This window comes from Lathamus discolor, chromosome 8 (genome assembly GCF_037157495.1).
Source record: "Lathamus discolor isolate bLatDis1 chromosome 8, bLatDis1.hap1, whole genome shotgun sequence".
Classification (NCBI taxonomy): Eukaryota; Metazoa; Chordata; class Aves; order Psittaciformes; family Psittacidae; genus Lathamus; species Lathamus discolor.
The window spans coordinates 2896435-2913143 of record NC_088891.1 but is presented as its reverse complement, the minus strand read 5'-3'; the positions used below and the strand labels follow the sequence as shown (position 1 = coordinate 2913143).

The following is a 16709-nucleotide window of genomic DNA, read 5'->3' as shown; positions in this document are numbered from 1 at the left end:
ACCTGATAGACAGTGTTCCTACAATTGGGAAGGAAAGGCTAGGGGACTAAGGATATAAGTCTGTGGAAAATAAGGCTCTTTTAGCCCCACTACTTAGAGGACAATTTATTTTACTTCATGGTATCATAGAATCATAGAGTCATCAAATGGTTTGGGTTGGAAGGGACCTTAAAGCTCAGTCGGTTCCACTCCCCTGCCACGGGCAGGGACCCCTTCCACTGGAGCAGCTTGCTCCAAGCCCCGTCCAACCTGGCCTTGAGCACTGCCAGGGATGGGGCAGCCACAGCTTCTCTGGGCACCCTGTGCCAGCGCCTCAGCACCCTCACAGGGAAGAGCTTCTGCCTAAGAGCTCAGCTCAGTGTCCCCTCTGGTGGGTTAAAGCCATTCCCCTTGCCCTATCCTTACACGCCCCTATGAAAACCCCTCCAGCTTTCTCGTAGGCCCCTTTAGGTACTGGAAGCTATTGTAAGGTCTCCACAGAGTCTTTTATTATTAATTAATAATTCCCTTACTGCCAGCTACAGCCCATGCTCAAACCCACCTGCATAGTGAGGATGCCTTATCATACCCATCGCCACTACTGCCAGCATTCACAATGGTTTTGAGAAGTTGGATTATGAATACAAGTAGGAAACCAGTGAGAAGAAAATGCATCTTCCTTGTGCATCGAGGTAATTCCTGAAATGAGACTGGGCAAACTATTGCTGTTGCCTGTAATACTCCAGTTAATTGGACAACTGCTGTGCCAGAAAAGCTTTTCCTCACCTCTAGCAAGTAAAATTTATACTGGTGGCTGGTAACAAGAACATCTTGATAAAATGGTTGAACTTATTTTATAACTGTAAATGAAAAGAGCTCTTAACAAAGGGGGGTAACTGATATGCTCTGTAAATCAAGGATAAAAGGACACGGGCTCTATTGAAGATTTTTTCCCCTCGTCTTCTCTTTTTCAACCTTTTGATGAGGTGCCCTGTTGCTCTGAAATGAGCTTCCACTGAAGTACTTCTGGAATTACCTCAAAGAGAAAGGGATCATTTAAATGAATTAAAGCCCCCAGACCAGATATGCTATCTCCAACCTTCGGTTCATTTGGTAGATGAAGAATTTTGTGGAATTTGTAAGTAATTTCACTACTAAAGCAGAGGCTTATGAGACAAAGAAGTCCCATTCATTTTTTCCTGCTTCCTTCTGAAGCGGGGAAGGATGATACATTCAGAATAAAGATGAAAGCAAATATGTAGAAGAGAGGGAAGAATCTGATAAATTTGTACCTTCAGTGTTTAGAAAACACCTACAGGCAATGACTCTTCCAATTCCTCCTGAACTACCTGGGATTTCAGTCCTTCAGGGAAAATTCAATTGAAGATAAGATAAGCAGTTCTTTTCTATTTACTTTTTTTCCCCCTTTCAGACAACAGAGAGAAATTTTAAAGGTGTAGGACAGGACAGCAGGCTCCAATTTTCTTTTAATATAGAGGGAAAGATTGGTTTTATCCTCCTCTATTTTTTTTTCTTCAGGGAGCAAGAGATATTGTGTGTGCCAGAAGGAAGCTGGCCATGGCTGGAATACTCAACAGCCTGGACCTGTAAGTTCCTTATGACCTCTATAAGTAACACAAAATTATGGTTCTCCTCATTTCTATAGAAGTGGAAATTGGTCATTTTCCTCCCTGGGTATGCATGGGGTGGACTAAGGCTAGCCTGGCACTGTGTGGGGTGTTTGCACTGAGATCATCCATTAGCAAGCTTGTCATACAGTTCCTGTGTATTTGAATAGGTTTATAGCACTATAATATACATCTATTTTACGAAGTACTCAAGCTATTGCTTATTGTGTGCTACATGGACTGACTTCTACTCCAATGTGCAGGCAGGCTGTAAACTTGTACTCCAGTGTAAACCTTGAAAGCAATTTGCACCCCTGTGGCAGAGAAAGCATTATGCTGAGGAACTCTGGCATGCCAGACAAAATTGTGGACTTAGAGACCCGGATTAAGTCTGCGCTTCAGTCTTTCAGTGCACAGATTCCTACTGAGCTCAGCTGGAGGTATATATGCATAAGCACTTGTATAAGAATATACTTGAAAGGCATTGTTTTATCATGCTTTTAAAATGCAATTTTGATGCAACATCAACAGCAGATGCAAATGGTTATAGATGCACAGGACTGGGATACACCTTGGAAAGTCTTAGGGAATCCAAGTGACATTCCAAAAGCTGACAGACTTTCTGGAAGAGGTAATTACTGCTGTAGTTTCCATTCTTGCCTGTACTGTGATTGGCTTGCATGGGATCTACTGGTATATCCAAGGAACAGAAGAATGTCAGAATGGATTCTTTCATTTTGGTGATGAAGTGCTAGCTTTGCTTGCCAGCATGCAGGGCTCAATAAAAGCAGACAGGCCTTCAAAAACTGCAGCATAAATAGATGAACTCTTTAAAGTAATATAAGCTCTGTCATCTGGAAGTGAAATATAGACCTAAGTGCCCACCAAAGTAAAAGCTGACCACACATTCTGCAGATAAGTGTTAAAGTTTTCTCAGAGTGTCTTGGCTGAGAGATGTTATAACTACACATTTCCTTGCCACAATAGACAGAATGAAAGCATTTGAAGTCAAAACCATTTTTCAAAGGAAGAAAACAAAGCATCCATAAGGGGAAAAGGCCTATCACAGGGTGAGGTCTCCAGATAGCCCCTCTTTTGAGGGAAATTGCAATTAGCTGTGCAATAGGGAAGGTGAACTTGGTTGCATTGCAACAGCATTTATGATTTCGGTAGCTGGAATGCTGATAGGGACATGGAGGGGGTTGGTTTCAAGACTGCCTTGTGAGACAGAAGGTCAGGATTCCTGTGGTCTCCTGTCATATTTAATTCATATCCTCTAGCCTTCTTCACAGTGTTTATTGAATTACAGGAATAAAATTAAATGAACCAAAAACAAAAGAAGAGAGGACACGGCCAATCCTGATTTCTTTTACATCCTTATTGCACAGCTGACTTCAGTGAGCTTGTAAGAGAGCATCTTAAAGCAGAATTTGGAAGGAGGGAAAGGTACAATTTAGTATGAGCCCTCTCACTGCCCCCATAATTGCATCCAAGTAATTTATTGCAAGGAGCGATTATTTGCATGTGGGAGGAGGAATCAATTTTTTACCAGTCAAGACTCTCCCTGTATAGTTTTTAAGGCTAATCTTTGTGTACTCCCAGCATGTGTTTATCAGAGTCCTTCTTGCCACAAATGAGGTGGCAGTAGAATGGCTTTTCAAAACCATTCTTTAGAAAAGCATCACTGGCAATTCATCACATGAGTACTAAGAGGCAGCCCTCAAATCCATTAAAAATAACAGTTTCAGGGAAGTACCCTATTGGCATCCTTATAATGATGATTCCCTGCAATCCTCTTAGTTAAATTGATACAACCTTTATCCTCCCTTCCCAAGTGAGATGCAACAAGCACAGGGTTTCCAACAGGCCTGCAGCGTGCAAGCCTCCTCTACTGCTGGAGCATGTAGGGAGGAGCTCTAGATATGGTCTGTGATTTTGGGATGAAGATTTTGTTGTCCTCTCCACTCCAATTACCCTGTTTTTATTGTCCTGTATACTGCCTCCAAGAACCAGGCTGGTTTGGGTACAATTGTGGAGCACTGATTTCTCAGCTACCCCTTTCATCAAATCTGCGCGTAGAGTTTGCACTGTGGTTTAGACATTGTACAGTTAAAATAGAGCAATCCCCTGGTGCCAGCACAGTCATATCAGAGCACAGTTCCTATCAGAACAGTCATATCAGAGCAGTCATATCAGAACTTCACACAAATCACCTGCATTGGTACCCAGTAACATCTTTATAACAGTGTCATTTGGGTTTAGAGCTAGGTATGTGCAAATCTTGTTGGCTGAGTCTGACCCAAAATACTCATCAAAAAACGAATGTTTTGAAGTTCCATCCAAACCTGCAAGCTCACCAATATTTAGCCTTGGCATTTGAATTTCTGGAAATGTCACAGCTAATAAATAATGTATTATTTTCTGAGCTACAATGTACATTTTTATTTTAAACCTCAAATCTGCTTAACTTCCACAAATTCAGTGCTCTGCTCACGTACGTGTCAACCTATAGGATGGCCGCCTTTCCACTTAATACATTTAATAAAGGTGACCAGATGCCTTGTGTTTTTAATGGCTTGCTCTGCATCCCAACAAAATGTCCCTGTTTTGGCTGCGACTGCAGATGATTCATTCTGAAACCCAGCCCAGCTGCCCTGACACAGCCGAGGCAGGGCACAGTCAGAAACCAAGCCATCTGTGCAAAAGAAGTGGGCTGGAGGAGTGCTTTGTCAGGGAAAGACTGTCATTTCTTTGTCACTATGTTTTCGAGGCATCCAATAACCAAAAAGTCCTACGGATCCAACCTCTCTGCCTTTGAAGTTATATTGTGCAGTTATATCTCATGTCCCATCGTACTCCCTTCCTTTCCCCCTTACTCAGAAGCCCTTCAGCCTGCTCTGCTATGTAAGCTCATGGGTAGATCAAATGTTTCTGTAAAACGTAAGATGTTGCTTCCACTTTTGTTCTTTCCAATCATATGGCAAAATTCCTGACCCTGTAGCTGCATCAGCCAAATCTCATGCTAGAAAAAGCAAGAGGGATTCATTTATGGCTTTTCTGGCTAATTAGCTCAGCCCAGTTCTGTATTAGCATCACTCTGTTGTCAGCACAGCCAAAAGAGACATCCTGCATTTGTGAACACTCGCGCCACTCGCTTGCAGGCTTGCCGGATTCAAGGGCAAAATTCTACCCGCAGGCAAAGCTCCCCATTGCCTCAGCAAGAGGCAGGCATGAATATTTGAAGGCAAAGCCTGGTCTGGAGTGTGTCATTGAGATAAGCCACTTCAAGCCCAGAGAGGGTTCTGGTCCCACAGCATCTCTCTCTTGACCTGCAGGCTGTGTTGAAGCAGTGCTGACACTTCTCCCTGCCCAGACGCTGGAGCACACAGCAAGAGGGTGGTGGGAAGGAAAGGTTCCTGTCAAGTTTTCTTTACAGCCTATGTTCTCTAGCATTTGAAAGAACCATTGCAACTCAAGTATTCTGGCATGCATACGAATGACAAATACGCTTCAGAGGCAATAAATTAGCAATTTCAAGGCTTTACTTCCCCTCATGGACTAATTGCCAGAGATTATAGTATATTATGAGAAAGCAATGATACTAATGCCTAAATATGCTTCAGTGATTATAGAGCTATCCTCAATAACCAAGCTGTTTAAATGTCAATGCAAGAAAGCTCTTTATTATGAGATTAAATATTATTTTGAAGCAATAGGAACTTCCCAGGCTTCATGCCTGCAATAATACTGTCTTGGAGCAATATATATTGGACAAAATATGGGCTTTTTTAAATGTGTATGGTGAAGGGTCCCAAAATATTTCTGTGCTGCAGACTTGAACAGCATTCCTGATAAGAAAGAGGATTTTGATATCTTTTTATTTTGCATTTGTTACTAACATGCTGCTGCCTTCATTCCTCCACCTTATGTTAATACCTGCATATCACCACTGTACAGAGAAGATAAATTCTGTTGTTTGTTACTGTAGGGGAATCAAAGCTCCAAGCCCTTCTTGTTTTCACATCTCTAAGTACTACTGTCTTGCACAGATGCTTTTGACAGCCCTACCCCTCACACCTAAATAAATCTGTTTATAGCCAGCACTGAGAGAACTCTTGGAAATGAGACAGAAGTTCCAACTTTCGGTTCAGCTGTTGACATGAAGCAGAGAACAAAATTTGTGTCTTTAAGCCGTAACTCCAGTTCCACAGTTCTGGAGATGACAGTTGGTGTGGATTTAAAATGGAGGGAGGCTGAAAAGCCTAAAAGCATTTAGCATCCAACTGATCTCCTATAGGACTCCCACACACTATGGATCTTGTCACACGGCTGCACAGCCTTCTCCTATAGATGACAGCAACGTTATCACCCCTCAGAATAAGACAGTGATTTTTCCTAGAACACCCTAAACACTGCAGTTGGTATGATGTCCACCAGGTCTCATAATTGCTAATAAGAAGAGTTCCAACATAGAAAAAGATCATAATATCTCACGATCCCTAGAATCTGAAGGTATCTATTAATCTCATTTTGAGGTTGTAACTTGAACCAATAGAGGGTACAGCTCACGTAGGAGGTTGCTGAACGTCATTGGAAGTTCTAAATATATTCTAAAATCATAAAATTACCCTATAAATATAAAAACTTGGGGAATGTCTTTGAATCTGGAGCTTGATTTCTAGTAAACTTAGTAATAATAACTAATAATTACTGCAACAGTATAGAAAACATCAAGATAGGCCTGTGGGGACAGAACACGTAAAATTCAGGACATGAACTGCAGAAAGACAACTGCCAATGAAGTTGTGGTGGAATTCCCTCTTGAAAATAATTTTTTTGTTTAGGAAGCATTGTTTCTTAAGCACAGCCTGCAGATCTCCTCCATGGTGTGCTCCTGAAGTGAAGAAGTACTTCATACCTGGATGACCAGGGAACTTAGCAGCCAGAGTTCCATTATGCCCATCTGTAGCAGGACTGGATACCTGGATCCATGTCCTAACACCTTCTGCTGCAATCTGGCTATCTTTAATTTTGGATTTTTGTTGCTTCATCTTGGCTGGTTTCTTCAGCCATTTTCTATGTCGTCTATAAAATGTAATGCTTGTTTACCTCAGAATGTCTGAAGCTCTTTCTGATGTTCAGGTAAAAGACACCTGCCATATACGCTCAGAAAAGACATAAATTGCTCTATCATTTGTACCATTTTCAAAGATCTATTAAAATCACAGTGTGACTGACAGGGAACATACTGAAAGGCCATGAGAACTCTTTTACTGCTCTTCCAGGCATACAATAATCTGACATCTTTTTTGTTTTGCCTTGCTTAGAGTATACTACTGCAAACCATGTCTTTATCCTTACAACGGTAATGAACTTACAATACTAATGTTGAGTAAACTAGAAGTAAAACTGACACTGCTCAAAGGAAAAATATGTGGATTTATAGTAGAATAGGGAAAAATTACCTGCATTTGGCCACTTTGATGCAAATATTATTTGAAACCAGATTGAATTCCTCTTTTCTGAAACACCCTGTTATTCCCAGCTCTCACTTACCATGTATCCCGGCGCACACATACACTTCCCCGTGATGCTGTCACAGTCTGCACCATTCTGGCAGGGGCAGGTCAGCTGGCAGCCTTCACCGTAGTACCCAAGGGGACAGGTTTCATTGCAGTAGAGTCCAGCCCAGCCAGCTTTGCAGCTACATTCTCCAGACAATGGATGGCAGCTAGTGGAGAGAGACAGACACCAAGGAGATGAGGACTGAAAGAAAAATATAGTCTGTAACCAAAAGCAGGGCTGGAAGGGACCTTAAAACTCATTCAGTCCCAACCCCCTGCCATGGGCAGGGACACCTTCACTAGAGCAGCTTGCTCCAAGCCCCCGTGTCCAACCTGGCCTTGAGCACTGCCAGGGATGGGGCAGCCACAGCTTCTCTGGGCACCCTGTGCCAGTAGTGAAGAATTTCTTCCAAATATCTAATCCAATTCTATTCTACTCTAATTTGTGTTTTAAAGTGACTGCCGCCTCAGTATAACTTTTCAGCAGGGAGTGGTAGAAAGGAAAGTGCTTTGGAAGGGACAAATCTCCTTGGGAAAAGAGTTTTGCAGGGAATATTTAGCCATAGTGAACAGAACTGATCACTACCTGAAGCCTTGGGATTAATTGGGGCAGGAGTCAATAGGAGCCCTGGGACTAAATCTCAGCTGTGCAGGGGAATGAGTCAAGTTCCATTCTGCTAAATAATGAGCATTGCAGCCCAACATTAATCTTCTGGCTTTCATTTATATTCAGACAATTCCACTCTGCTGTGAGAGCACACAGAGAGAAAAGTAGAACAGAGAATCAAGCCCAAAACACTGGACAATGCCTGGTCCTTCTGTATCTGCTGGTGGCAGATGTGACTTACTCCTTTGTTCCTCCTGCTATGAAACAGTTTATTCACCGATTTCTCTTCTACGAACAGAAAGAGCTTATCCCAGGTTTTCTTAAGGCAGTAACTTCCCACAGCAGGAGCCTCACTGAGGCTGTGCTGGGGGCAAGGGAAGGAGGAAAAGGCTGGAGATGTGATAAGTCTCAGTTTGATGAGGTGAGGTTTCCAGTGGATGGGAGGAGAGAATACAAGGAGGTGTCCAGTCTGGGGAGATGAGGTGGTCAAAAGAGAGAGAAGGGAATGGAGAGGGAATCTAATCTTTGGAAAAGGACCTCACACTGTGTAAGGCTTCACCTGAGAGCTCAGCATGATCTGGGCGCCTCTGCAGCATGAGGTTGTCCCATAATAGCACTGCCTAGCCCTCAGTGAGAAAGATGAGGAATACTATGCTACAAATCAGTTTTCCTTTGTTATTCTCAGAACAAGAACAATAAAGAAAGAACAGGGTTCTACAGGGTGGCACCTCTCTATGGACCTGTCTCCTGCTTCCTTGCCTCATAGAAACTATTTATTTTCCTTTATGACTATTTATTGCTCTGGTTTAATACTGCAGACACGACTGAATAGGTTCCTTTACACCTATAAAATTAATATTGTATATGTTAATTTTCAAGGTAACCTCATAAAACGTAATTTCCAAGTATGCATCTGGCAATTACTGGTAGGAGAGGTTAGTCATATACTGTTGTGACTAAGAATGATCAGATTCTGTGAGTGTCATATGTTTCATCATAAATAGTGTTTTAGTGACTAATTAAAACAATTCATCAGCTTAACAAACTACCATCCATGAAATTCTTCTGACAAAGCAGTCCCTGAAATTATGGTTGTTCACAGAGCACCTCTTAACATTCAGATTGAAATAATAAAAGCTCGGTTTTCCCCCCTCCGTGTCTATTAATCATTACCTAATAGGAGCAGAAAGCTGAACATTAAAGAACTATTCTAAAGTGGATTTCCTGTTTCTCTGTTTTCACTACGGCTGCTCATATCATACACTTCCCTGAGAACTGCATCTGTTGGCTAAATTTAACGTTTCAAAGGTAATATATGATCACGGCAGTCTGAATCAGCCTGTGACAATTCAATTGAGAATACTATATTGGGGAAGAATTTCGACTCCAAGGTTGTCTCCTTTTTGCATGCATGCAAGCTCACACGCACTAAAATGAGAAGCAAGAAACGAATAGGTTTTGTGGAAGAGTCTGCAGGGGACAGGGGGCTTGGACTCCAAATCTAAGTGCAGTTGAAGGCTGAGACCATATTCTGCCTTGCTAAAGCCTTGTCCACTCTTTCATGAGGCTATGAGCTAGGAAAAGTCCAGTGCAGATGTTTGGGTCCCTGCATCCATAGACTTCCCACTGAAGCAGGAACAATTTTGTTACCAGCCTGAGCATATCAGAGTTCTGGTTTTCTCCTAGGCCAAGCACTTGCAGTCTTTTAGTGCTTTGAAATATTTGTCTTTTGCTGCCTTACAGAGTGCTGCCATTGTAGGATTAGGAAAAAGCCTCCACATTAAACTCCAGAGTTATGGTACCCATAACAATAGTTCTGGATAGGTAGCAGCAGTTGGTGAATAGACTGTACAGCAAGAGAAGGGAAACTTCTCCTTGACAATAGCAGAATAAATCTTTCCAAAGCATTTGTCAAGCCACACAGCAACACACACTATAGTACTGTGGTAGCTTAACAAGCAAAAGGATCTCAACATAGCTAGGTCTGAAAGGAAGTTGCAGGCTCTGTCCAGCCAGGAGACACACAAGACTTTCTCAGATACAGAGAACACAATGCCCTGAATCAAAACCACTTGTTTGACACTGAAGGCGGCTGAGATTTAGATGTCTAACCAGCTGTTCTTGTCCCAACCCTGGGACAGTGAATCCCATCCATGTACCTTACTCTTTCTGCCTTAATTTTTCCCATTTGTAAAATGATGATCCAACCATCTATGCATCCAGACTGCCCAGTGAACTAAATGTTAGTTGCACTGGGGCATTAATGGCAAAGGTGTTAGGGCAAAGAATATGAAATACAGCTAGAAATGTGAATTATTTGTATAATTCCTTCCTTCCTGCTCTGGATACCTTTCTAGGTCTCATGAGTCCATGGAACACTTTGGAAGCACAGGTTACAGCATATGTAAGGCACTTCTCCATGCCACTAATAAACTGGAAACACACACAGTTCCTCCACGAAAGGTTCCCTGAATGCATGGATAAGAGACCATCCTCCCTTCGACAGATCCCAGAAAGCAAATCCACTCTTGAAAGACTTTGGCAGTGTTACACATTAGTATTGTGCATTGAATTTTAACAACTCCTATTTCTTCAAATCTCTTGCATAACAGGAAGGAATCGTGTCGAAACCCTAGAGTGAATGCAAGCAGCCAAGTGCTCCTCTGGCTCTAGGCCAGGTAGAGGCAGAAACGAAGCTGTCCACCACGCACAACATGGCAGGAGAAGGAGATTGTTCCATGGCTCTTGCTGCAGTTTGGGAGCTAGAATATGGTCCCTGGTTTTTGACCCACATTTACAGCCATAAAAGAACCTTTTTTTTAAACTCAGTAGCTGAACTGAAAAACACAAAGTCTTTTTTTGACCTTTAAATTTTTTAAGCATCTAATTTTGAGGAAATCTGAGGAAACTGGGTAACTTTCTTCAGGCGAACTGGGAGAAGAAATCCTTTCGACAGCACAGTCTGTTCCAATTGCTGAATTTGTTCTCCACACATCTTTCAGCCAAAACAACTTCTTCCCAGTGAATTTCCTGACTTTCTGTTTATACACTAGCACTAGTCATCTCATCTTAATTAACAACAGCCCTAAACCTTATCTAACAGTATTTTCTGCCTTTTGGTGTCCATACTAAAACAGCCTCGTCCAAGCACACTGTTGACTTCGGTCAAGGCAAAACTTCATGCAAAGTACATGGGGTTTGGACCTTCAGACTTTTCAGTGTTGAGGTAATAATTGGATACATCTCTAGAAATATATCCATTTCATTTCATTGTCACAGTGCCTTCCTTCCCTTCTCATGTCTCTGACCTGGGAAAGACATTACTAAAGGCACATGGCTCTGCGTGCTGGCTCCTCCCCAGTGTTCAGGACTATTCCAGTTGTCCACTTCTCTCTCTGCTTTTCAGAAGAGCAAGCCAGGGTTATGCCTTTCTGACTATTGTACACTGGGCTTTCCGCATAGAGGAATTTTCATGGGTGTACCCTTCCCTGTGGAAGGACAGGCCAAGTCACCAACACATTCTAAACTACCCAACTCTGGGGTTGTTCAGAGGTTCCATACAAAGTGCCTTTCAGCGTGCTTTGATGCAGAAATTATTGGATGATGTTCTTCAGCCATTACTATGCAGGAGGTTAGACTAGATGATCACACTGATCTCTTCAGACATTAAAATAGATCTATGGAAATAGAAAAGCTGATTGTGTATTTCTTAATGTTCCTCCCCAACCTGCTCCTCAAAGCCCTCAAAACTTTCTATTCCAGCTCTTGAATAACTAAATCAAATGAATCAAAACCACTGACAGAAATAAGCAAGCTTCCATCACCTTCTTTCAGTGTTTATATATAATTATCCTGCCCACCAAAGTATCGCTACAAGTAGCCAACAGTTTAAACTGCTTCTAAGGAAAATAGATGGCTGTCAGTAAATGAATCACTTTGGAAGACCAATTCCAGTCATGATAAAGATTCAGCAGAAGAATGGGAGGAGATGGGTGGGAAGTGCACTGTATGGGACTGGTTAAACAATCAGTGGAAAGATTTGTCCAGAATACGGAGTGCCTTTGAAGAAGGTCATTTTCCATCAACTCTGACACAACTTGGCTCAGGAATTGATGGCACTCTAAGGAGCTCATTGAAAAGTGGAAGCTGAAATACCATGGATGAATGAAAGAACATTTACTAATCTACAGCTGGCTGGTACCTCTTTGTTCCATAACAGCAGTGATAAGATGTAGCAAAAAGGGAGATTTTATCAATGGAGAGACTAGACTCATTTATTAAGGAAATGGAGATACCATCTGAGCAGAGGAGGCTGCCAGTGAAGCTGATGGAGCAGTGATGGGAGGGAAGGCATTAAAACATATCTGTCAGGCACATGGTGTGTGAGAATGAGCGTGTGCCCAGAAAAGAGCTGCAAGAGGATTTGATCCAGCTTGAGACCTCATCCTTCTCCACAGCTGGACCATGCCAGTCTGCTCTTTCAGGAAGGATCTTCTGGCAAACCCCGAGAGCACCTCTTTGAGTAACCCAGAATGAATTCTTGCACCATCAAAACCAAAGCCTCCCCCCACTAAAAAGACTTTTACTGAATTGAACCCTTAGCTGAGAAAGAGCAGCCAAGCTCAGGCCTGCCCATGGCCTGCAGTCCTTCCACTCTAGGTACAAATTTTTGGGAAAACAAGCACACAAGCAGCTTTCTGCAGGCCAGGAGCTGGGGTGAGGACCAACATGTCAGCTACTGTCCAAGAGTGCATTTTCATCCTTCAGGTCACACGAAGAAGAGATTTCACAGAGGAGCAGTTTAGCTTGTGTTTACCACAGGTTTTAGCCTTGCTCACTGGTGGGTGCTGCAGAGTGATGTGACATGCAGGAATTCACACCTTAGCTCACTGCAGTAACTCCTGACACCCCTATCCTTGGTACAACACAACATTCGCTGTTTGTGTATGATGCTCTGCTCATGCCTTATGGGTATTACTTTTTTTGGCCATGATTTCATGATACACAAAATAATCATGAGTGATAGAAGCCTGTTGTACAGAGCTCCTCTGAGGTATCAAACACTGGTTCCTTGCAGGCAAAGCCAGCAGCGCTGGAGCTCTCCTTAGAGGGCTCATATCATCAGAATTACAAGGCTTTTAAATAATCCATTGTGAGCTTTGACTTTCAGTTAAGCGAAGCCTCACCACTCACAGCTGAACTTGAATTCACAAGAAAGGTCACCTGTTTATTTCCAAGACTGAGACAAATGGAGTCTATCTCAAGCACACAAACAGATTTGCCTGAAGTGGAGGGTGTGTGTGAGTGTGTGTGTGCATGCACACAAATTAGGTGGGACTGCTTGCATGCATAATTGAGGAGAGTGTTTGTATTTTCACAGGCTGCAAGACTGCAACGTAGGTTTGCCTTCATCAGCAAGGCAGTCAGGTCCCTGCCTGTCTAGTTGAAAACTGAAGAATGTCCGTATCAAGGGCAGATTTGCTTGGGCATCAATTATCCCCAGCTCCCTCTGAAGCCTACGTCATCCTGACTTGGCTATGAATGCTTAACATTAACAGACAGAAAACGGAGGAAATCAAGTGGGAGCTGAGGGGCTCAGCATCTTGCAGGCATGGCAAGGAAATGTGGGCGCTCTAGTCCAGTGAAATAGCTCAGGCCAGGGTGGTTTTGCTGTCCACGCTCCCTTTATTGCATGTGAGGAAGCAAGGAATCTCCAGATAGCAATTCCAGCAGTCAGTAAACAAGGCAAGAAGTTACAAAAGGTAAATAGGATAATAAACAAGCTAATAAGGAAGAGTCTTAAATTCTTCCCTTTTTTCAGAGTTTGAAAAACTTATTCAAGCCTACAGTGGGAAAGTAAATTCAGCCTATGTCGTATCAGGTGCTCAAGTCTGTTTGCGGCTCTAGCTCTCAGTAGTGAGAACCTCAAGAATCAGGTCCTAAAAGAAGCAAAAGGGACTAAAACATCAAAACCCGACCTTTTGAGTGGGGTTTATTCCATTTTAGGTATATTTCCCTGATCTTTATTTTCCTGAATATTTCACGTGTACACATATTGAATGAAGAGCAAAAACAGGCACACATGAGAAGTCTACTCTGACAATGTCAACGTTGTTACAGTTCCATAGGTTGACTTGAGGATATTGATTTCAGTCTATTTATACATCTGCCTCAAGTGTTTTCAACAAGGTAATTTGCCACGAGACATAAACTGAAGCAAATTAGGTTTCATTTTGAAAGTCCCCTCGCTGTCTATGGATCTAACAGGAAAACCCATGTCATAAAAAGAGACAAAGTGATGGATTTGCGTAAACATATCCCTATTTTTAAACTTCAGTGGGTCATTTGACATACGTATGGGCATCATATCACAATTCTTATGCCCAGAAGACTACAGCTACAGTATAAGGCCATATGCCAGGTTGTTTCAGACTGTAGAAGAACTGTTTTGATGGTTAACAGATACATGCTTAGTAGCTGGCTGAACTGAGGCTCATGGATCCAAACCTAAGGTCATTTAAATCAAAGGCTGCAAGCCAGATGAACTGTTTGTGTTCTTAATTAAAACTAGAGCAGAAAAAGGAGTAGGTGTAATTAAATATTTTCCCAATGCTTTTATTTGACCAGTCCCTGCACTACTGTATGATCCAATGTACGTACCTGAGAGTGTTGGTAATATTGCAAGGACATCTCTTGTTGCATTTGAGGCCATAAAACCCTTCTGGACACATTCTTTCTTGGCAATAAATCCCTTTAAATCCAGGATCACATATGCACGCTCCATTTACATGGTAACACTTTGCACCATTTTGGCAGTCACATCTTTGTGTGCACTGAAAGCCGTATGTCCCAATAGGACACTCTTCTTGACACCTGCAATGAAGTATATGAGACAGGATCCAATCAAATGCCGTAGCTTAGTCAGCTTCTGACTTTTACACAGGGACGTTGTTGTTGATGAATGAAGTACAAAATTATTGCTCATTTATTTGAGTAATATACTGTGGATGATGATATCAGTGGAGCGGTGCGATATCTTGGGCACACAAAGTGCTGTTAACTGAAAGTGCATTAATCTCTTTCCAATTATATCCGGCAAAATTTGCATTAGTTAATATTACCTTAGTTAACAAAGTGCATTCTTGTTTCCTGGACCCTGACAATCCCATTCATCAACCATAAGAAACTGATAGGGAATAAGATACTTTATAAAAACTCCCTCATCTCTTTGCTTTCTCTTTATTACAGAAGGATCATGCACCTTCTTTAAAAGCATATGGTCCTCTTAGTGGTAATGAGGATTGAAAGGGAATGCGCTTTATTAAGTAATACTGAGTAAAGTGCTCTCCAGCAATGTGTAGTTTTACTTTCCCTCCATGCTTTCACTGCGCCAGATTTATGCCAACTAGAAGAAAATAGACTCCTTTGTCTTTTTTGTGTGTGTTCTGAGTAACTAAAGCTCAAATTTGCTTTTCATCTCCTACTCCAGGGATGCTCAGCAGTATAAAATCCCAAGACAAATCACTTTCACGCTCCTTAGTGTAATATGTTCTCCAAAATTGCCCACATTTTTAATATTTGAACCTGCAAACACTATACACAGATTGCTTCAAATTGCACCTTCTACGCACTGTTTAAAAATATGTCCCTACTGGATACATGATGAAATCTGCCAAAAAGTCTCTTTCATTGTCCTACACAACCAGTTTCAGCGTTCCTAATATTTCCTACTTTGAAAAGCTCAACTAAGGTCCTACAGAAAGCAGCTGATTCTGTGCTTGACACAAGTCAGTGGTTTCAAGATTCTGCAACGAGTCGGTTCTACAGTTTACATGATCCACCGTGAAATACAGACAGACCTTTTCAGTTAATAACAAACAGAAAAAGAAGCCCAGAAAAGTGCAATTCCCTTATCGCATGGATGCCAGATATTGGAAATTGCCTATCAGCATTAATTTAATCCTGAGCATTGATTAAAGTGTATACTGTAAACTCAGTGGATAGAGGCAATTGTTAAATGTCTTTCTGCAGGTCATTTCACAGCTGGCAGGTGAGAGTTAATATAATGATCAGTAATAAAAGATTAATGTGTGGTGCAAGCCAGGCAAAACTGCAATGAACACAGTCAGTGTGTAAGAAAAGCATTACTTTTGCAGCTTCAGATGATCACAGTTTGCTAAAAATAAATGAAAAAACAAAAGGCCTAGCTAGTGATTTAACTGCACAAGCATCCACACAGCTACTAGTTACGCAATCCAAGATCAGGAGTTCAGATTGGATCCAAAGAGAGAGAAGCCTGTGACAAATAGGAAAGAAAAGAGCCCAGGGAATCACCAGTGGCACTGGCTGCTCTCCCTGCTGCTCTCCAGGAAGTTCAGCTGCAAAGGAAATAACCTACAAAGAATGGATAACATTAGGACTTGAAACACTCAGAGCAAATGAAATGCAATGAAGATCATATTAAGATGCCTTATGCCTCTGCTGCTGTATACAGCTCTACTAGTTAGCAGGAGAGCACTGTACCCAGCAAGATGAATACTCAGTCAATAGTGCACTGTATCATTCTATATTTATAGAAGATGAAGCATTACCTAGCAGGGAGAAAAGCATCTGGAAATGAAATATTGATGACCTAATCTATTTACATAATTAGCCTTTTTCTACTAACAATTTAACCAACTTACTTATTTGGAGATCAAGCAGCTACCGCTAATGAATTTTATACAAAGAATACTAATAATGACTCCTCTGGAACATAAGAATAATCACAGCAGGAATTAGCTTTCTACTTAAACATCTTTCCTTTGCAACATATCAATCTAATGTGTCCATAGCACCATTAACAACCAGATACATTGTTCAATTAAATTACAAAATGAGCTGCTAAGCCCTAGTTATGTTTCTTGTTTAATTTACATTGCTTTCTGCCTA

At 41.7% G+C, this 16709-nt stretch overlaps 1 protein-coding gene across 10 annotated transcripts in view; it reads right to left on the bottom strand.

The window, feature by feature from the left end:
* MEGF11 (multiple EGF like domains 11) overlaps positions 1-16709 on the bottom strand; it is a 284475-nt gene that overhangs the window by 71757 nt on the left and 196009 nt on the right. For all 10 annotated transcript variants that reach the window (XM_065688547.1, XM_065688551.1, XM_065688554.1 and 7 more), the window contains 2 exons: positions 14439-14651; positions 7164-7338 (listed from right to left, as the gene is read on the bottom strand). In XM_065688547.1, coding sequence (XP_065544619.1) covers positions 7164-7338; positions 14439-14651 — 388 coding nt within the window. The remainder of the gene's footprint in view (positions 1-7163; positions 7339-14438; positions 14652-16709) is intronic.